At 34.1% G+C, this 21,811-nt stretch overlaps 7 protein-coding genes and 1 non-coding gene across 8 annotated transcripts; 6 read left to right on the top strand and 2 right to left on the bottom strand.

Annotated features, from left to right (window-relative positions):
- The first annotated feature begins 107 nt into the window (after positions 1-107).
- BX664DRAFT_380172 (nucleotide-sugar transporter-domain-containing protein) lies at positions 108-1,748 on the top strand. Its single transcript, XM_051548886.1, has 2 exons — positions 108-321; positions 390-1,748. The coding sequence occupies exons 1-2, from the start codon at positions 243-245 to the stop codon at positions 1,475-1,477; spliced, it is 1,167 nt and encodes a 388-aa protein (XP_051398308.1). The 5' UTR covers positions 108-242; the 3' UTR covers positions 1,478-1,748.
- Positions 1,749-1,973: 225 nt separating this feature from the next.
- Positions 1,974-5,167, top strand: BX664DRAFT_300480 (elongation factor 2; the record flags this gene model as incomplete). Its single annotated transcript, XM_051542342.1, has 5 exons — positions 1,974-2,038; positions 2,402-2,682; positions 2,763-3,007; positions 3,090-4,484; positions 4,573-5,167. Exons 1-5 carry the CDS (start codon positions 2,031-2,033, stop codon positions 5,164-5,166), a joined length of 2,523 nt encoding a protein of 840 aa, XP_051398307.1. The 5' UTR covers positions 1,974-2,030.
- A 1,279-nt stretch (positions 5,168-6,446) lies between these two features.
- BX664DRAFT_338040 (uncharacterized protein) lies at positions 6,447-9,504 on the bottom strand. The gene has a single exon (XM_051546356.1). The coding sequence runs from the start codon at positions 9,446-9,448 to the stop codon at positions 6,566-6,568; it is 2,883 nt and encodes a 960-aa protein (XP_051398306.1). The 5' UTR covers positions 9,449-9,504; the 3' UTR covers positions 6,447-6,565.
- Positions 9,505-9,733: 229 nt separating this feature from the next.
- Positions 9,734-12,973, top strand: BX664DRAFT_300477 (DNA mismatch repair protein MutS). The gene is made up of 3 exons (XM_051542341.1): positions 9,734-10,081; positions 10,205-12,662; positions 12,742-12,973. The coding sequence occupies exons 1-3, from the start codon at positions 9,773-9,775 to the stop codon at positions 12,858-12,860; spliced, it is 2,886 nt and encodes a 961-aa protein (XP_051398305.1). The 5' UTR covers positions 9,734-9,772; the 3' UTR covers positions 12,861-12,973.
- Positions 12,974-15,174: 2,201 nt separating this feature from the next.
- BX664DRAFT_t95 lies at positions 15,175-15,246 on the bottom strand. The gene has a single exon. It is a non-coding gene; the product is annotated as a tRNA-Gln (tRNA).
- Positions 15,247-16,418: 1,172 nt separating this feature from the next.
- On the top strand, positions 16,419-17,934 carry BX664DRAFT_338036 (uncharacterized protein). Its single transcript, XM_051546355.1, has 3 exons — positions 16,419-16,691; positions 16,786-17,401; positions 17,486-17,934. The coding sequence occupies exons 1-3, from the start codon at positions 16,630-16,632 to the stop codon at positions 17,927-17,929; spliced, it is 1,122 nt and encodes a 373-aa protein (XP_051398304.1). The 5' UTR covers positions 16,419-16,629; the 3' UTR covers positions 17,930-17,934.
- On the top strand, positions 17,831-19,125 carry BX664DRAFT_338027 (uncharacterized protein). The gene is made up of 2 exons (XM_051546354.1): positions 17,831-18,141; positions 18,202-19,125. The coding sequence occupies exons 1-2, from the start codon at positions 18,120-18,122 to the stop codon at positions 19,020-19,022; spliced, it is 843 nt and encodes a 280-aa protein (XP_051398303.1). The 5' UTR covers positions 17,831-18,119; the 3' UTR covers positions 19,023-19,125.
- A 265-nt stretch (positions 19,126-19,390) lies between these two features.
- BX664DRAFT_338025 (ribonuclease H-like domain-containing protein) lies at positions 19,391-21,072 on the top strand. The gene is made up of 5 exons (XM_051546353.1): positions 19,391-19,648; positions 19,877-20,070; positions 20,134-20,295; positions 20,361-20,538; positions 20,620-21,072. Exons 1-5 carry the CDS (start codon positions 19,541-19,543, stop codon positions 20,737-20,739), a joined length of 762 nt encoding a protein of 253 aa, XP_051398302.1. The 5' UTR covers positions 19,391-19,540; the 3' UTR covers positions 20,740-21,072.
- Positions 21,073-21,811: the final 739 nt, after the last annotated feature.

The raw sequence follows: 21,811 nt of genomic DNA, 5'->3' as shown, positions 1-21,811 counted from the left end.
AAGTGTAAGAGTTGACACTCGCGGAGATCTAGGGAAAATTTAAAATTTGTGGTCCGTCTTCCTCAAAAAAAAAAAAAAAAGATTTCTCTTTCTCTTTTTTTTTCATACTTTCGTAGCCACCCTCATCTTAGCCTTCTTCATAGTCGTTTTTCTTTTCTGGGGTCACCACTTTTCCCTTCATCCCTATTTTTATTATCTTTCTTCTTTAAATTATCTTCTTTCCGTTTCAACACAATCATACAATGTCCGTCTATCAAACTCGACGGACGTTTGCAAGGAAAGATCTTTTACCAACAGTTGTACCAAATGAAAAACCAAAAGGTAATTCAATATTTTATTAATATACATATGGAAAACTAATTCCTTTTATTTTTTATTATTATTATTAGTGGAACCTTTATTCTTTGGATTGACTCGAAAACAGTTATCACTCATCATATTGGTGGTTCAGAATAGTACACTTGTTTTGATGATGCGGTATTCTCGGATTGTACAAAAGGTGGGACAACCAATGTATATTGCTTCGACAGCTGTGTTTCTTGCCGAAATATTAAAGATCGTGGCCTGTCTTGTGGTGATGCGACATCAACAACCTTCATGGCAACATTTTGTGGATTTTGTACGTACAGAGATCTTGGGTCGACCTGGTGAAACACTCAAGATGCTAATCCCTTCTGGACTTTATGCTTTACAAAACAATCTATTATATGTGGCTCTCAGTAACTTGGAAGCAGCAACATTTCAAGTGACCTATCAAATGAAGATTTTATCAACAGCTATTTTTTCAGTGGTCCTATTGGGTCGATCTCTACAGCGGGACAAATGGATTGCTTTGGTGTTATTGATGATTGGTGTTACATTAGTTCAATCTCAAAGTATGGCCTCTTCTCCTACTTCTTCTTCTTCTTCTTCTTCAACGCCAGTATCAGGAACAATGGATGAAACTGAAAATTTATTAGCAGATGCATTGATCGAAGATGATCTTGTTGGTACATCTATATCTGCACAATCTCCTTTTATTGGTTTGATGGCAGTGATCACAAGTTGTATCTCCTCTGGTTTTGCTGGTTGTTATTTTGAAAAGATTCTCAAGACCTCAGATACTTCCATGTGGGTACGAAATATTCAACTTGGTATCTCTGGTGCTTTCTTCTCATTAGTTGGGATGTTGATGTATGATATGCAGCCTATTCGTGAAGGTGGGATGTTACAAGGTTATGATGGTCTCACTTGGGTGGTAGTCGCAAATCAAGCGTTGGGTGGATTATTGGTGGCTATTGTGGTCAAATATGCTGATAATATTTTGAAAGGGTTTGCAACAAGTTTATCTATCATTGTATCTGGTGTTATCAGTTTTTACTTGTTTAACTTTCAACCAACACTGACTTTTGTTGTTGGTGCTTTTATTGTCATGGTGTCTTCCTATCTTTATGGTGTTGATTTTGTCAAAAAATTTGTCCCAGTCAAACCTCATTGATGGATTATTATTATTATTATTATTATTTGGAACTTTCTCTCTTTCCCCTAGTTTATTTTTACATTTTACAACTATTATATGTATATATTATATATACAAACAACTATACACATACGCATACAAACTTAGTATCTCTTTTCTTTTTTTTGCATTACTTTTCTTATTATGTTCACATAATTTTATATTAGACTTTTTTTTTTCTTGTTTGCCTCCTCTTCTTACTTATATCTTCATATTATTGATACTCTTCCTTTTATATATATATATATATGTACCTTTTTACTTAATGACTTCAATTATACAGTACATTTTTTTTTTAATAAAAAACCCAATATTTTTTTTTTCTTTTGAAACAAAGCGTACCGAGGCATGAACGAAACTAAACCTTTTAGTGCATGGTTTACTGCAACTCACCTGATCCAAAGTTTCTTTGGGGGGACAATTTCGCTCACCGCATTAAAGCATGGGTTTTTAAATAAAAAAAATGATGTTAATAGTTTAATTACTCGTTTCTTAACCACACTTTTATCTCATTTTACTCTAGCAGTTCAATATGGGTAAGCAGACGACGATGAACGGATAGATAAATGGATATGAACAGATGGATGGATGGATGGATGGATGGATGGATGGATGGATGGATGATTTTTTTTTTTTAGATGAAAATGGATATAACTTTATTACGCTGACAAAAATGGAGATCAGCAACCCGGGATTATGCATATTTTTATTTTGACAACTGATATTCTTTTTTTTTTTTTTTATTACTTCTTTTATTTACTTTTTATGATACAATTGATACAAATTCCTTTTCTTTTTTTTTTTTATGAACGCTAGTTGTAAGTGAAACAATGCATAAACGAGGACGCGACAAAGAAAAGACAATTCATTTTATTTTTATTTTTTTATTGTTAATATATAGAACTTCACTGTTGAAGAAATTCGGGGCTTGATGGACAAGGTTACCAATGTGCGTAACATGTCTGTTATTGCTCATGTCGATCACGGCAAGTCTACTTTGTCTGATTCTTTGGTATCTAAGGCTGGTATTATCTCTGCTGGTCGTGCTGGTGAAACTCGTTTCATGGATACTCGTCAAGATGAACAAGACCGTGGTATTACTATCAAGTCCACTGCTATCTCTCTTTATTTCCAACTTCCTGATCCTGAAGATATCAAGGAAATCAAGGGTCAAGCTACTAATGGTAATAATAAATAAAAAAAAAAGAATACTATTTATTAAAAGATGGTTGATTGATGATTATTATTACTATTATTTTGATAGGTTCTGATTTCTTGATCAATTTAATTGATTCTCCTGGTCACGTTGATTTCTCATCTGAAGTCACTGCTGCTCTCCGTGTCACTGATGGTGCTCTCGTTGTTGTTGACTGTATTGATGGTGTTTGCGTTCAAACTGAAACTGTCTTGCGTCAAGCTCTTGGTGAACGTATCAAACCTATTGTCGTTATCAACAAAGTCGATCGTGCTCTTCTCGAATTGCAATTGGGCAAAGAAGAATTATATAATGTAAGTGGTGATGATGATTTCATTCGATAGCGGTAGTATTCATTCTTTTTTCTTTTTTTTTTTTTTCTTCTTCTTTTTATAGGCCTTTGCTCGTACTATTGAATCCGTCAATGTGATTATCTCTACTTATATTGATGAAGCTCTCGGTGATGTTCAAGTTCGACCTGAACATGGTACTGTTGCCTTTGCCTCTGCTCTCCACGGTTGGGGTTTCACTCTTCGTCAATTCGCTCAACGTTACTCCAAGAAGTTCGGTGTTGACAAGCAAAAGATGATGGACAAGTTGTGGGGTGAAAACTACTTCAATCCTAAGACCAAGAAATGGTCCACTAAGGCATCCGGTGGTGGTGAACGTGCCTTCAACATGTTCGTCTTGGACCCTATTTACAAGATCTTTGACTCTGTTATGAACTTCAAGAAGGATCAAGTTGCCACCTTGTTGGAAAAGTTGGATATTCAGCTCAAGTCTGATGAAAAGGAATTGGAAGGAAAAGCTTTGCTTAAGGTTGTTATGCGCAAGTTCTTACCTTGTGGTGATGCTCTTTTGGAAATGATCTGTATTCACTTACCTTCTCCTATCACCTCTCAACGTTATCGTGTACCCAATTTGTACGAAGGTCCCACTGATGATGAATGTGCTATTGGTATCCGTGATTGTGATCCCAAGGGTCCTCTTATGTTGTACATCTCCAAGATGGTACCTACCTCTGATAAGGGTCGTTTCTATGCTTTTGGTCGTGTCTTCTCTGGTACTGTTCGTGCTGGTATGAAGGTCCGTATTCAAGGTCCCAACTTCATTCCCGGTACTAAGACTGATTTGCACATCAAATCTGTTCAACGTACTGTTCTCATGATGGGTCGTGGTGTCGAAGCTATTGATGATTGTCCTGCTGGTAACATCATTGGTCTCGTTGGTGTCGATCAATTCTTGGTCAAGTCTGGTACTATCACTACCTCTGAAGTTGCTCACAACATGAAGGTCATGAAGTTCTCTGTCTCTCCTGTCGTGCAAGTTGCTGTCGAAGTCAAGAACGCTAACGATTTGCCCAAGCTCGTTGAAGGTCTTAAACGCCTTGCTAAATCCGATCCTTGTGTGTTGACTTATACTTCCGAATCTGGTGAACATATTGTTGCTGGTGCTGGTGAACTCCATTTGGAAATCTGTTTGAAGGATCTTGAAGAAGATCACGCTCAAGTCCCCTTGAAGGTTGGTGATCCCGTTGTCCAATACCGTGAAACTGTCACTGCCGAATCTTCCATCGATTGTTTGTCCAAATCTCCCAACAAGCACAACCGTATCTATATGCGTGCTATGCCTTTGGATGATGAACTTTCTAATGCTATTGAATCCGGTAAGGTTGGTCCTAAGGATGATTTCAAGGCTCGTGCCCGTATCCTCGCTGATGATTTCAACTGGGATGTCACTGAAGCTCGTAAGATTTGGTGTTTCGGTCCTGATGCCACTGGTCCTAACTTGGTAAAAAAAAAAAAAAAAAGGATGGATAGAAGATGATCATAAAAAGAAAGAAAAATTGGGACTCACTCCTTTTTTTTTTTTTTTGTAGATGGTTGATGTTACTAAGGCTGTCCAATATCTCAACGAAATCAAGGATTCTTGTGTTGCTGCTTTCCAATGGGCTACCAAGGAAGGTCCTCTTGCTGAAGAAAACTTGCGTGGTTGTCGTTTCAACATTTTGGATGTAACTCTCCATGCTGATGCTATTCACAGAGGTGGTGGTCAAATCATCCCCACTTGTCGTCGTGTCGTCTATGCTTCCGTGTTGACTGCTACTCCTGGTATTCAAGAACCCATGTACCTTGTCGAAGTACAATGTCCTGAAACTGCTATTGGTGGTATTTACTCTGTACTTAACAGACGTCGTGGTGTCGTCTTCTCTGAAGAACAACGTCCTGGTACCCCTATGATGACCATCAAGGCCTACTTGCCCATCAACGAATCTTTCGGTTTCAATGGTGATCTCCGTGCCGCCACCTCTGGTCAAGCCTTCCCTCAATGTGTGTTCGATCACTGGGAAGCCATGAATGGTAATCCCTTGGAAGCTGGTAACAAGGTCTACGATATCATCCGCGACGTCCGTAAGAGAAAGGGTCTTACCGAAGATATTCCTGGTCTTGAAAGATACTACGACAAGCTTTAGATGCATTCATCTACGGTTTATCTTTTACATTCATCATTACATCTTTTGTTTTTTTTTTTTATTATTATTATTGTTGTTATTATTATTAGTTTATTTTCATTCATACATTTCATTTTTTTTTTTGACTTCTCCTCCATTCTCCCATTTGACAGTTTATATATTTTTTCCCTCCCTTCATCATAGTTTTTTATTTGTATAGTTTTAGTTTTATATATATTTATATTGAAATGAAAATAAAATAAGTATGTCTTTTTACATTATGTTGCTATTGATGATGAATGGATAATGGTATAAATTAAAGCTTAAAAATGGAACTTGAAGGATGATCATTGATCATTGCGTTAGTTTAATCATCCTTTAAAAATCTCAAGAGCAACGGATCAAATGCTATTAGACGATCTTAAACTATTTTTTTTTTTTTTTTTTTTTTTTTTGGAGAGGTATCGAATGGTGATATTTTATTGAATGATGATTATGTCTTGGGGAAGGATGATGATATTAGGATTTTATTTTTTTAATTTAACTCTATAAATTGAGAGATGATGTATAAAAAAAATAAATGAAACTAATAAGACGAAGAAAGAGATATTAGCCATTTTTTTTTTTTTGGATTTGGTACCTTGTTGTTTTTCATGAAATACCGATCCACCATTATCATCCAGCAGACTTATCCTTTTTCTTAGAATCGTTAATAGCAACAAGGTGATCGTAGCTAATGTTTATCGCCATCATAGTCATTATGATATCATCACTGTCATTACAGAAAAACCTCCTTATGGGAATGATAGGCATCATAACCAAACTTCTGGTACCTGCCAGATAAATGGAATTATCCCGAGAAACTGGAAAAAAAAGGTTGTACAACTACGTAGTTGTACACTAAAAATTATCTTATATACCGGTTTTTTCTTGATAATAAAACTTTATTTTTTTTTCTTTTCTGCGCTGTGATCAGAAACTTATTTGCGTTGAGATTCGAACATATTTGATCCTTTTTTATATTAAGGAAATAAATGATGTTGATGATGGATGATCGATGATCCAAAAAAAAAAAAAAAAAAAAAAAACGAACGAACTTACCGTATCAATAGGAACTACGATATATCACTGATTCAAATGATGTCCGTTGTAGGACCCCATTTTATTTCTTTCGAAAAAAAAAAAAAAAAAAAAAAAAAGCTGTTGATACCCCAATTGAGATCATAACAAGGATATGTGTACATTGGCATATGTGAATATATGGTATTTTTTATTATTGTATAATAATAATAATAATAATAATAATATATAAGTATAATGAATGAAAAAGGAAATATAGAATAAAGGATATAAAGGGAGATATAACACTAAGAAACATATGATTGATCAAACTAAATAAATAAATAGTAAAATAAAGAAATCACCAGTGAGTCGAAAGATCTGATTCCTTCAAAACTTGTTGTCGAATATGCAGCGGCACGCTTGACCATTGTCGAAACCATTTTTCATTCTTATCGAATGGATGCTGTGAAGTCGTCATACTAGGATGAACATCATTCCAAGGGTGACCCAGCCGTTTCTTCCTTTCATTGTGAGTAACAAACATCTTGTTCTTTCGTTTCCGTTGATGATGATGTTTTTTTCGTTCATGTTGTTTTTCCAATAGATGCCTGATTTTTTGCCCTGCCAAACCAAACAAACTGCGCACATGTTGTTGTGACCAAGAGATAAATTCATATGCCAATACTCGTTTCTTTGTAGCCACATACAAATAACATCCATCTTGCGACCATTGTATTCCATTGATTTTCGCCAATATACGTAATCCTCGATCCTTTTCACCTCGGAATGCTACCATGGTCATTTCATGTCGAGCTGTAAGATGATGAGTATGGTGACCAGGATGATCATGATATACACTTTCATTTGAGTCGGTGAATGATGATGATGATGATGATGTGTTTGCTGCTTTGTTGTTTCCATTGTTGTCACAATAGCGATTGCAAGTATGACCCCGGTAAGTGGTTGTTTGCCGTCCAAAATCAAATATGCTTTCTACCGATCCGCTGTTGTCCTTGCTTGGTGTATCATTACAATCATTACTGTTGCTGCCTTGTTCATCTGTCATCGTCGTCGATGTCTTGTCAAAAACTTGATTGAGATCCACAGTGTGAAAATAGCCATATCGATTGGTAAATGCTAAAACACCATCAAGAAAAGGATGAAACTTGATCGCATAAGTGTAGCCAGCAGCATCAATAGAATATACAATATCGAGGGTCGAAGCACGCCAGACCAAGACACGATGATGGGTATCTGATGTATGTGCAAAATATTCTGATGAGTGATTCCAAACAACATGCTGAGAAGAGTAAGGTGTACGAGAGCGATAAATGTCATTGTCACGTTCATTTCCATTGTCAGTATCGTTGAAGGATTGAGCATGCTCTTCTACTTCAATATTTTCCGATGATGATGATGATGATGATCGCGTTGTTTCTGTCGAGGAGGAAGGTGGCTGGAGTAAACTTGCTGGAATCTTCAATTTCACAGGAGGGCTAAAAGTCACCACACGATTATCCGTAGATAATGTATCCATTGGATCACCAGACTTGGAACATGATTGATAGAAAGAAGGAGCCACGTTTGCCGAGTGTTGATGATGGTTGATGTTCACCATAAAAATAAAACCATCATCACCCACACACACCATTTTAGTTCCATCAGGACTGACCTTGGCATCATTGATAGGAACATGATCAAAAGACTGTAGATGTGCATATAGTTGAGCTGTCGTGGTACTGTTCAATGAGGTAGGTCCACAATGTTGATGTTGATTCATAAGACATTGATGATGTGATGGTAATTTATAGACAAGGATCCCAGCCTCGTTCATGCAAGCAAATAAAAAGTAATCGTATCCATCCGCATAGTTGTTGTTGCCATCGTCTTCCAGTGGTTTGTCGGTGGTATTTGTTGATGTATTTGTTTCATGTGATGAGTCCGCATTCGAAAGAGATCGTTTCCATCGTACAATTTGGATAGCATTGGTCATCAACATAATATTATCCCGTCCTTTGAATACCGTACCCCATATCTTGACCGGATGATCTTTGTCCATACAGCAATAAAGTTCAAATTCACCTTCAAGACCACCAATAGCCATATAGCCGTATTTTTTTTCCAAACATAAAGGTTCAAAACCAAGAGAAACGTAAGCATGTTGTTGTCCTGGAGGAGGAGTAAATTCAGATCGTTTGAGGTACTTGGTAAAGGGAACAAACTTGGAGATACAAGAGGTTGAGGTTGTTGATAGAGCATCATCATCATCTCCCATACTTTCATATCTAGTTGTTGGTAACAGTGCATTGGATGAGGTGGACGAAGAGGAAGATCTTCTTAAAGAGATGGAGATATGAGTAGAGCAAAACTTGGAACCATCTGAGGAAGTCGATGACGATGCTGAAAGCTGTTGTGGTAGTGATGTTGTATAAGTTGTATTGGTGGAGCTTCCAGGTAAGGTTGTTGTAATATCACTGCCTATCCATGTAGTACTACGTTTGCTAGCATCACTAATCATTGGTTTCATCCTGAGCTGAGTTGAAGGTGAAAGAGGAGAAGACCAGGGACGACCACATTCAACAATGCGATTCCGATATATTCCAAAAAGTTGTTCACCACAAGCATAATTTGTTGAAACAAGACATAATGCATTGGCAGATTGATCATGATTAGTTGTAGTTGAAGAATAACGTAATTGCCTTGGCCAACCTTTTTCTTTTCGCCAAAAACTGGGACTTGAACACCAAGGAGCTATCAGGTCAGTTCGTAAGAGACGTTTTTGTTTTATTTTGATAAAGTGAGTTAGTCGCATATCATTGGATTGCCAGGTAAAGTCATTTGTACTATATGGATCTTCATCCCACATATCAAAACCAGCATTATATGACATAGTATCAGGGTCTTGTTCAGAAATATCATCATTACACGAGAGTTCTGATGCATCACTGTCAGCGTCATTGCGATCCCGATAAATAGGTTGTCGTGGTCCAAGATATTCATAGTCAAGGGAATAATCAGAATCTTCACTACTATCGTCATTCAAAATGGAGTCTAAAGAAAGGTAAACACCAGCCATATTTGTGTTCTGAAACCTTATCTGTTGTTCTTGTTGTTGTTGCTGTTGTTGTTGTTGTTGGTGTTGTAGTATATGTTGAAGAAAAAAAGAAGAAGAAGAAGAGTCATCCATATTCCTTATAGATTCGTTTAATTCTTCTTCAGTATCCGCATCATAGTAATTCATGACTACGAAGGGTAAATAAAGAAACAAAGAAAAAAAGAAGTAAAAAAAAAAAAAAAAATAAAAATAGAGAAGCAAGTAATAATAAAAAAAAGAAGAAGAAGAAGAACAAAACAGAAGAACCTTCTGATTCCACAAAAGGAGACCAGTGAAAAAAAGAAAAAAAAAATCCCAATTTTTCAATATCCGCAGCGATCTTTTTTTTTCTTGTTTCGATCATACATTTTTTTTTTCTCCTCTTTCCTTTCTAAACTTAAAAAAAAAAAATATTCTTTTTTTTATTATTATTTATTTATTATTATTATATAATATATAGTTTAGTAATATATGCTTCTTCGACAATATGTATCATATCATAGACAATACTTCATACAATATTCTTTTATTCGATCGTTTATTACTTCTACTTTTGTTTCTAAACGTATTACGTCCGGCACTACGGAAATTGTTCTTCAACCTATCGCCAAACAGCTTCAAAATCAACCAATTCAACTTTCTGTGAAACAATCCAACTTTCCTATTATACTAGAACCTAAACAGAAAACCACTGGTTCGGTAGTTCTTGATACTGTACGCGAATATACCAAAAAGTACCCTCTCTGTGTTTTATTGGTTCAAGTTGGTGATTTCTATGAAGTAAGTCCCTTTTTTTATTATTATTATTATTATTATTATTATTATTATTATTGATATTATTGAAATCAGGAGAACTACTATTTACCACTATTTACTAACTTCTTTTTTTTTTTTTAATAATAGCTTTATGAATCTCATGCTACTCGTTTTGCTTCCCTCTTGGATTTGAAATTGACACGAAAAAAAGTGGCTAATGGACAAGTGGTGGATTTTGCTGGATTTCCTTCACGTTCTTTGCATCGATATGTTGATATTTTGGTAAATCGTTTGAAACGTCGTGTAGCTCTATGTGAACAACTCGGAACGTCTGCTCGTGATGATGGATCTATTCTCGGAATGCAAAGGGCTATCACTAGAATTATTACACCTGGAACTGTGATTGAAGAACGTTATTTGACAGCTCATTCTTCCAACTATCTCTTGGCTGTATACCCACCAAGAAATTTGACAAATGCTGATGATTCTACTTATCTTGGTCTGGCATGGGTAGATATATCGACGGGTGAATTTATTCTACAACAAACAACTGTACAGGCTTTCAAAGACGATATTGTACGTATACAACCTAGAGAAGTCATTTTGCCAGAATGGATGGAACACTCTTCTTTAACCACTCTTGATACTTACACTAATGATGAACTATCTTCAAAGTTGGATATGAATCAAGATACATATGATCCTATTACTCGCATACTTGCTACTGCTCCTATGCTGTCTATCACGTATCAACCTGAAACTGTATTTGATGCTATGACTTGTAGAACCACGTTGAACTCTATGTTTGGTGAAGAAAGCAATTGGATTGAAGAAAACAACAAGACAGAATCAAATCAATTTTCTGAACAATCACTGGCAGCTGCTATGGCTTTACTACATTATATCGACCAAACACATGTTGGAAGGAAGCCCAAGCTATTATCACCGACATTATTTACTGTACAAGATATATTACGTATCGATAGTGCAGCAATGGCATCTTTAGAACTACTGAAAGGTTTGATGGGTGGTCGTCGACAAGATGGTTTACTTGGTATGTTAGATCATACTATGACGAATTCGGGTTCAAGGTTACTCTCACAATGGTTATCAAGTCCTCTTGGTTCTATCAAAGCAATACAAAATCGATTGGATATCGTAGACTATTTTTACCATCATGGTTATATTTTATCTGATGTACGATATCAATTGAAGCAAAGTACAGATGCACAACGGGCCTTACAACGATTAGCTATGCGAAGAGGACAATACTCGGATTTATTTGAAATCAACAGGACATTCAATACTATGAAATCAATTCAGCAACTATTTCAACACACTAATTTGCCAGCATCCATACAAACCTTACTAAATACATTGGATCCTCACGACAATCATATCAACGATATTCAACATGCATTTATACAACAACAACAACAAAGTTCATTCGACATAGACAGCACTACTGATGATGAAACGAACTATGATGGTGAAATGCAAAGTGAAGGCTATGGATTTGTCAATCCTGATTATAATCCAACATTGAAACGACTTTATAATAAATTGAAACGACTTGAACAAGAGAAGAACGAACTTCAGGATACGTTACGATCTATTTGTGGAAAAACACTCTGTCTGATATCACAGTCTCCTTATGGTCATATAGTCGAAGTGAATTCATCTCAAGCAAAGAAGTTGGAAGCCTATTATCAAGATCAAAATCTCTCTATGGTGCACCAAACAAAAGGGAAGAAACGATACCATTTACCTTTATGGGCAGATATATCTATGCAACTAGAAGGCACAGTGACTCATATTATGGAAATTGAAGGACAAATTTTTGAAGAAGTGGTGAATCGACTACTGGCTCAGAGCAGCTCTATCATCCGAAGTTGTCATACACTTGCGCAATTAGATACATTGACCACATTTGCTTGGTTGGCAAAACAACATAATTGGACACGACCTGAAATCCATGCTGAAGAAGATATGATTATTGAAGGTGGACGACATCCTGTGGTAGAAACATATCTTGGACGGAAAGGGCGATTATTTACGAAAAACGATTGTGCATTGAAAGATGATCAACGACTTTGGCTTCTGACTGGTCCAAACATGGGCGGCAAAAGTACTTTTTTACGGCAAAATGCAATTATTGTAGTGATGGCTCATATGGGATGTTTTGTACCAGCAAAGAAGGCACGTATTGGATTGACTGATTATATCTTTAGTCGAGTGGGGGCAGCGGATAACTTGGCTCAAGATCAATCAACATTTATGGTGGAAATGACAGAAACAGCCACAATATTGAAAAATGCTACATCAAAGTCTCTGGTTATTATGGATGAAGTAGGTCGTGGTACTTCTACATCAGATGGATTTGCTTTGGCTTATGCTATTTTGGATGATTTGAACCGAAGGATTGGATGCCGAACTCTATTTGCCACTCATTATCATGAATTAGCTGAAGCTGTCGGTACTTTTGAAAATCTGAAATGCTTCAAGACAAGTCTGTACGAAGATCATCTTGGTTTCTCCTTTTTGCATCGAGTAGAACCTGGAGTCTGCAGACAATCACATGGTTTGAAAGTGGCGCAAGTAGCAGGTAATAAGAAGAAACCAGAAAAAAAAAAAAAAAAAGACAAATGAGTACTAATAATGATGATGATTCTATTCCATATTAGGTCTACCTCCTTCTGTTGTTAATGTTGCTACCTCTGTTTGGCAATCTTTGAGCGCTGGAAACTCCTTCTCAGTGGAATCATTGGAAAAGGCTATAAAGGACAACGATGAACCAAGTTGAATATTCATTATATAGCTAGATCTCCTTACTTTTTTGTTATTATTATTTTTTTTTACTGTACTTTTCCCTTGGTATTAGTGTAGAAATGTAGTGATACCCCAATTATATATAGTATGATTGACGAATAAAATGATTTTTATCAAGATCTAGCTTCTTTTTTTTTTTTTCTTTTTTTCTTTTTTTATGATCTTTTTTCAAGATTTTATTCTATGGATGTTTGTAGCATAACAAGATCAGATGCCTTTTTTTTTTTTAATTCTGTTTTATACAAATAATCATTACGATCTATTTGCTAGCTCTTGATCACGCGAACAGGATTTTTCCGAAAGTAGAAATTCTGAAAAGGGGGGATATGAAAGTCAACATATAAAAAGCAATGAAGGAACAAAGCAAGTAGAGAGTGGGAAAAAGGTTTTCTAAACTATTGAATTCATTCATTCATACTTAAAATAATATCACGAACTTTTGCGTTGGAAATTCTCTCAATCACGATGATGATATGATAATGGTCATCTTTTTCAGGGCGAAATTTAAGCGGAATGAGTTTGAAATTTTGACTGTAAAAGTTCACAAAAAAGAAAAAAATCTTACATCTTCCTTTTTTTTCTTTTTTCTTTTTCTTTCTTTTTTTTTTTTTTTTTCCTTTTTGACGTAGTTTGGTTGGAAGGTCATTCGTCTTTCTCTTGGTTTGTTTTACTTGGGACGGTTTGCATGACATCCAATATCTTCATGTCATCGTCATTCTGGCGTCTGTTTACGGAAAGCTGCAAAGGTAATGTCGACAAAAAAAAAAAAAATACACGTATTACATTAAACGATGGTATTAATCTGTTTTTTTTTTTTTTTTTTTTTTTTTTTTTTTTACGATTCTATCTTTCTTTTTGAGCCGTCTCTTAGCAACCATAATGAAAGGCGAGGCTGGTATCATATTATATCTTTATGTCTCTTAGTGAATCACATTTTGTCGCTTTCCTTTCTACAAATCTGACTTCCCTCTCCTTTTTTTTTTTTTTTTTTGAAAAACTTGACATTTATCCAAGTCTCACATTTTGACCAAGACCTTTTTCTCTTTTTTATATTTTAGGTCTCATCTGAATCCCTACTCCTGCACATTTTCATCCGTTATTACTTTCTATCACATTTACCCGTTTGATCCACTTTATTTTCTCATTGATGATTAATCATAATCATCTAAAAATAATCTTCAGTTTTTGTATATAAATACATCTACAGTAGTAGTTTATATAATTTCCTCTTTTTTTCAAAGTTTTATCATGTCAAAATCAATAAAAGATTGTATAATCATCTTGGTCACTCTTAAGAAATCAATCCTGTTAAGTTTTATATTTATTATTTTATTATCAAGTTATATTCAAGTTATTATATTACATTATTTTAATTATTGATCATCATTTAGTGTGATCATTGCAAGACATCTATATTTTGAATCAAGTTATAAATCATCATATATTATATTTTGTTCTTTTTTTTTTATAAAAGATCTAGTGCTTACTACAAGTAATCATCAACGATATTATTATATTAATAATATCATCCATCAAATCTATAAATCAATCATCACGTTAAGTATAAAAAAATTTTAACACTTCCATCATTTTAAGAAAACAATCATCTACCCAATTACAAGAAAAACCTTAACACAACCGCAACAAATAAAAATAAAAAGTGTTGAATAAAAAAAAAAAAAAAATTATAAAAAAAAAAAATAATTTTATTTTCAATTTTTACTTTCATTTTTACTTCCCCTTTTATTTTCATTCTATTTTTTTATTTCACTTATTCTTTTCGTTTTCATTTTCTTTTTCATATTTTATTTTTTTAACCTTAAATTTCAAATAGTATAAATACCCCTTCTTTTTTTTTTTTTTTTGATAGTTAGTTAATCATCAATATATTTTTTTAAATAAATCTTTACTTTTCATCCCTACTTGATTGTATTGTGGATTATCTATTTTGATTGGCTCACTTTGTTCTATATTTAAAGTCAGAACAATTTTACTCTACTTCTACTTTCCAAATTTGGAACAAGACTTTATTTTTCTTTACTTTACTTTTTGTTTTATTTTATTTCTTTACTTATACGTGTGCTTGCGTAATCAAGTACTGGTGCTCACTAAACAACTTATTCTCTTTCAATCATCCGTTTTACTTTTTCAATTTTGAACCTATAAACCAAAGAATTCCTTAACACAAATAAAAATAAAAAACAATTACCAAGTTTAGTCAAAGTCAAAAAACTGAAACCACGTGCAAAAAAGGGGCCTCCTTGCAATTGTAAGGAGATCATCATATCAGGTCGCACCGAGAATCGAACTCGGGCTGCCAGATTCAAAGTCTGGAGTCATAACCATTAGACCATGCAACCTTGATGAAAATTCGTTTTGACTTGTTCTACATAAAGCAAATGTCAAATTTTCGGACGCCGACGCCTTTTATAGAATTTGGTGTCACGAACTTTCTATTTATAATTTCTACATACATTTTTTTTGCTTTCTTCTTTTTTTTTTTTTTTTTTTTTTTTTTTTTTTGTTTTAGATAACTGTACAAACAATGACATTTGTTTAGTACTTCCCCTACATTCCTCATTACGATATTACATTTATCCCATTATTATTGAAAATATAGAAATAAAAATACACGATTATGACTTTTTTTTTTTATCTTATTATGTGGTCTATCATTATTTGGTTTTACATTGGATGAAAGAATGATGCTTAACAACTCTTATGATATATTTGAAACTTAAGTATATTATTTCTTTCTCTCTCTCTCTCTCTCTAATATACAATAACTTTTTCACCTTTTTATCTACAGCAATCATCCAGTAGTAGCGCCAAAATATATTGTCATTACTATTATTTGTTCACACACTATTCAATTAACAAAGGTTCCTTTTTTTTTTTTTTATTTTATCTCCTTGTCTTCTCCAGTATTATCCTAATTATTATTTTGCCTGTTTATTTCACAACCTATCGTATTGAACATGTCATATGATATAATTATGTGTGTACGTTTGCGATCTCATTTTGTTTCTTACATGATCTACTTGAGATCTAACTTTCCCAATCTACCTTTTGGGGATGAAGACAAAAAAAAAAAAAAAAAAAGAAAGAAAAAAAAGAAAAAAAAGAAAAAGAAACTGTCCAATAGGAAACGAGTTCTTGTTCATAAGGGTCAGGTTATTTATTCTCGTCCAACGGGTTAGCTGCATGCCTAGTTTTGCTAAACAATAACAATAACATCCGTGCTTTTGAAGAAATAGAGATCAATATAAGGGATCAAAGTAAAAAGTTATTCAATTTGAACATCATTTTACTTCCTTTTTTATGTTAATAACTGTTGTGAGAATGTTACTATCCTTTGCGGAGAAAGTATAGTAAAAAGGTGCGGCTAATCATTTTTATTTATTTCCATCTTTTCTCTTTTTTTTTTTTTTTGTCTTTCTTCTCTTTTTTTTTTTTTTTTTTTTTGAAATATTTCTTGACTTTTATTTATTTTATTTATATCTTTACTCTTTGACTCCTCTTCTTTTTTTTTTTTTTTTTTTTGATTGTTGACCGATTATCTTTCTTTTGATCTGGTCTTTCCTCAAAGAATCAATTATCTATTGAACGAAATTACGAAACAAAGCAGATCTTGTTTTAGATTAGTCTTTATTGTGAATCCCAACAAAAATACTCGTTCGATTACAATATCCTCTTCCTTATTGTCTTTCTTTCCCGTTGATCTTGTTGTTATTACACTGTATATGTCTTCCTTGACAAGAAACAGATCCCATAGTGCAGTGTTATCCAGCCGTCTACCTTCCGAGTAAGTTTAAAAAAAAAAAAGTATTTAGATGATATTATCATCTCTTATTGATCCAACTTGATCCTAAATCTGTCCTCTTTCTTTTTTTTTTTAGTACCTTTTGGATTTCTGAAACTTTTGAATGTTTTCAAGTACCTACACAGCTTGGTGAAGATGTTGTGGATCCCATAGATGGTCACCTTCACCACAGATGTCAAGTTCGTTATCTTGGTCCTGCCTATCTCAAGTCTGGTCTACTTCCTGCGATCCGTGCTTTCTTTTATGAAGTGACAAGGTCGGAAATTTCAGAATTGGTATATGATAAGAAAGCTAATCGACTTCCTATTCATCCAACAACTCATATCGGTGAAGGTCATTCGATAAATGGTCAAGATGCTGATCCTATTCAAACTCTATCTTCTCCCGAAGGCGCCGAGGCTCTACTGTGTTTATCCGAAAATTACATTCTATCTCAAGATGAACAACCGTCCACTTCAAACTTTACTACTACTACTACTATTACTACTACTACTACTACTACTAGTACGAAGGCCTTACCTCCGAAAAAGCGGAAAAAGCGACGGGTTGTTGATCATTGTGTAGTATTTTCTATTGGTAATGGTCAAAATGCTCAGCATAGCGGTGTATCTACTTTGTCAACGGAATGTACTTATTATCTCTTCCCTCATGATGCAATGGTGGAACAAGTGAATGACATGGCTCCTTTCCAGGTATGTATATTAAATAAAAAATAAAAAATAGGATGATAACACTTAACCTTTTTTTTTGGATTTGTTACACATATGTTATCATAGATGTTTTGTACTTTCCACGGTCCCAAATCTTTAGCGTTAGTTCATGATTCCTTTTCTTTTCATGATTCTGATTCAAATCAAATCCCTTCTGTGGTAAAATATCGAACCAAATTGGAAGAATTTGCTGCTGTTTGTAGTTCAAGTGATCGTCTAATCTCTTCTGGAGCCCGCGATCCTTCTCAAAGGCGTTTGACAGACCCTGGCCACGACTTGTCTAGTTTTCATGATAGTCAACCAATCAATGTGGAAATCTCTGGTGCTTCTGCTGACATATATTATTCTCTGAAGCATACTTCTTCCAGTTATGAAGCTTTATGTCACAAAATGGTGGATTTGGTAAACTTCTTTTTTTTTTTTAAAAAAAAAAAAATAGAACATAATATTATTCCTTTTTTGCTTATTTTGTATATTGATTTCTTTATTTTAGTGTCGTCTCCATGGTGAGCGCTTCGCAACTTACAAAGCTGAATTCTCTCTTTACCCAGAACGCTTCCTGCCACCTGTGAAATTATTATCAGAAGAAAATCATGATGAATTATCACCTATTAAACACGAAGATGAATCGGATACCAAAAATATTTTACTTATTGGGCATAAATCTACGATCGAACAAGGCAGTAGTAGTGATGAAAATATGGGTGATACTGATGATAAAGGTAAAAAAAAAAAAAAAAAAAAAATTGTATACAGAATTGAAGTGTTGATTACTTCTTCAGATTACACTCCTCCTAGAAAACCGAAAACAAAACGAGCATCAACTTCACGTGGATCAAATGGACAAGATCAACATTCAGCAAAGAAATGTCTTTATTGTGGTTCGAAATCTACTCCTATGTGGCGACGGGGACCAGAGGGCGCTGGTACGCTCTGTAACGCTTGTGGTGTCAAATGGAAACATGGGAAGATTTTATCCGATACAGCATATGAAAGTCAAGGAGCATCAACCTTCACTACTGATCAAAAGGAACGGCATAAATCATATAACAACAATAATAACAACAACAACAAACGAAGGAAATCAATCAGCTCAACTAAGAAAGATAAACGTACAAAGACAAAGCATAAACAAGCAAATGGTAAGGAATCAATGATGACAAACAGGATAGATGCATCAAAGGCTTTATTGTTACACGAAGACAATTATGGACATTATACCTCAAGCGATCTTCACCATCAATCTGAACAATCATCAAATCGTAATAATGGATCTGATAACAGTATGGATTTTTCAACAGCGACTACCACCATGTCGTCATCAATGATAGTGACTAACAGCAACAGTAATCACAGCTCATCATCCATATCACAGCATGCATGGTCATCATCGGATTCATTTTTTAGTAGCCCATTGGAATCATTTACATCTTCACCAAATTCATCTCCACCAATGTCGATTGATTCTCAGCAACAACGAAGTAGTACTTTGACGATCTCTTTTGCAGAAAAATTTGGATTAGAAAGTGATTGTTTACCATTGACAGCTGGAGCAGATGATGTAGAAGCGGCAGCTGTATTGGCATTATTGAAACAAAGTTGATTTATTTATATCATTTATATAGTTTTTTTTTCCTAGTCTTTACCCTTTTGTATATAGTTTTAATTTTCTTTCCCTCTTCCTCTTCTTTTTTTTTTTTCTCCCCTTTTTATTTTGTCTTTATATAATATATATATTTATCAATAAATGGTTATCATTTTTTTTTTCTTGTAGAAATGATATACAGTGGTAAGGGTTTTTCTACAAGCCTCGTCACAAAAAAAAGAAAAAATGAATTGAGTTTCCGCCAGCTTTGTAGTGTCATTATCATTCAAGAGAAAAGCGGAGGTGGGTTAGACCAAAATTCTTTTTTTTTCTCTTCTTCCTTTTTTCTTCCCTTGCCTTTTTACTTATTCTTTCTTTATTGAAATATTTTATCTTATTTGACGATTCTGTTTTTTTTTTTTTTGTTTTTTGTTTTCCCTAATCAATCTTCAACATTCAATCAATACGTATCATTACTTCTTTCACTCTATTACAACTACTATTCTTACAACAACAACAATATATTCACAACTTAGATGCCAGTTAATGATTCAAAATATATTCGAGAAGTATGGGCGGAAAATTTGGATGAGGAAATGGCCTATTTGCGTGATCTAGTAGAAGACTATCCTTATCTTGCCATGGTATGAAAAAAAAAGAAAGAAATAGAATATAGTGACTGGAATGGGAAAACGAATATTAGATGATTTATTTGGGGAGAAGACTATTTACTTGCATCTCCTTCCTTCCCCCCAAAAAAGAAAAGCCAAAAACAACAACAACAACAGCAAAAAAAAAAAAAGTGTATATGTATATATATGTTTGTGTTTGTGGGTACTAATTTCTTTTTTTCTTTCTTTCTTCTTCTCTAGGATACAGAATTCCCTGGAGTGGTTGCTCGACCCATTGGTACTTTTCGAACATCTTCCGACTATCATTATCAAACCTTACGTTGCAATGTTGACCTTTTGAAAATCATCCAACTTGGTGTTACATTTGCTGATCAACATGGAAACTTACCTGGAAACATATGTACTTGGCAATTCAACTTCAAGTTCAACCTAGAGTAAGTTTAGAACCTTGAAATAATTTGAATCAATCACTCATAACATTGTGTGCTATATGATAGTGACGATATGTATGCTCAAGATTCAATTGAACTACTGACGAAATCTGGAATTGACTTTAAGAAACATGAAGAATATGGAATTGATGTAGAACACTTTGGAGAGCTGTTGATCAGCTCAGGCTTCGTCTTATTGGATGATGTTAAATGGATATCCTTTCATAGGTAAGGTCCATTTTATTATTGTTTATTTGTTGTTCATTGATTATTATTATTATTATTACTCTTAGTGGATATGACTTTGGTTATTTACTGAAAGTTTTGACTTGTTCAGCGATGCCGGCCGATGAATCCGAATTCTTTGAATTGCTTCGAACGTATTTCCCATGTGTTTATGATATAAAATATCTGATGAAAAGCTGCAAGAATCTTAAAGGTGGTTTACAGGACATAGCCGATGATCTACAAGTATATACATATAAATAACAAATATCACATCTTTCCTCATCTTTTTTTTTTCCTCTTCTCTTCTTTCTTGTTTTATATTAGGTAGCACGTATTGGACCACAACATCAAGCAGGTAGCGATAGTTTGTTGACATGTACAGCCTTTTTCAAGATGCGTCAAATGTTTTTTGAAGATAAGATTGATGATCAAAAATACTTGTAAGTGTGTGTGTCCATAGAAACAAATAGATAGTATATCTGATTATTATTATTATTTGGAACAAAAAGGGGCTACTTATATGGACTTCGATGTGGACCAAATACAAGTGTACAATTACTCACAAATGCAACAAGCAATCTCTCACTGACAGCAACCACTACCACATCCACGTCCGGGAATACGATAGGTGAAGATGGGGTCAATACAAAAGTGTTGCCGAACGGGACTAGTCTGAAAGCTGTCAATGCATCCTAGTCTTACTCTTTGATTTTTATTTTATTTTATTATTTTTATTTTTATATCATTCAATAAAACTGAAAAACAATTCAAAACAAACTTTCTAGTCTTCTTATGCAATAGATGATGTGATCATATAAAATGATAAACTTTATGTTTGTGGTGATGGTAACTCCATTGTTTAAAATCAGAGTCAAGGCAATGGTAATGACGATGAATGGTAAACGATGGATTGGTTTTGTGAAACATAATCGCGGGATAGTTTATGCGCTCAAATGAGGCGGGTCTTTTGTTTTCCTATTTATCATAGTACTTTATTTATCATAACAATTAGGAGAAAAGAATAAATAGTTTGCGGAAAATAGCTTAGATGAAAAGATTATTTGAGTCGTTTAAAGCCAAAGTTTGCATATAAGGGAATGAAGAACGAAGATAGTAGTTTCAATGGATCACAGACAGAAGCAGATATTAGCAGTAAAAAACGAAAAAAGAAAATAAGTTAGATTGCTATTAAAAAAAAAAAAAAAAATAAAAATAAAAATAAAACCAGCTTTTATATTTTCCTGACGTACTTTTTATTAAAAAAAATCTACAACTGGCATCATTTGAATCAATGATATATTGTAGTTCCTATTGATGCGATAGGTTTGTTTATTTCTTTTTTTTTTTTTTTGTTTAAAAACAAAAAACAAAAAAGAAAAAGAAGTCTATGACTGATCATTGACAACATGTTCCTTAACATATATGATAATTCCGTGATTTTGAACGTAGTAAATAGAAAAAAAAAATAGATGATGATGGTGAATACGAATCCATGGAGTATGGATCAATCGCCTGC

The sequence above is a fragment of the Halteromyces radiatus genome, assembly GCF_025201355.1.
Source record: "Halteromyces radiatus strain CBS 162.75 chromosome Unknown BX664scaffold_6, whole genome shotgun sequence".
Taxonomy (NCBI): Eukaryota; Fungi; Mucoromycota; class Mucoromycetes; order Mucorales; family Cunninghamellaceae; genus Halteromyces; species Halteromyces radiatus.
The sequence above is the reverse complement of the archived record's forward strand: the minus strand, read 5'-3'. Positions and strand labels throughout refer to the sequence as shown.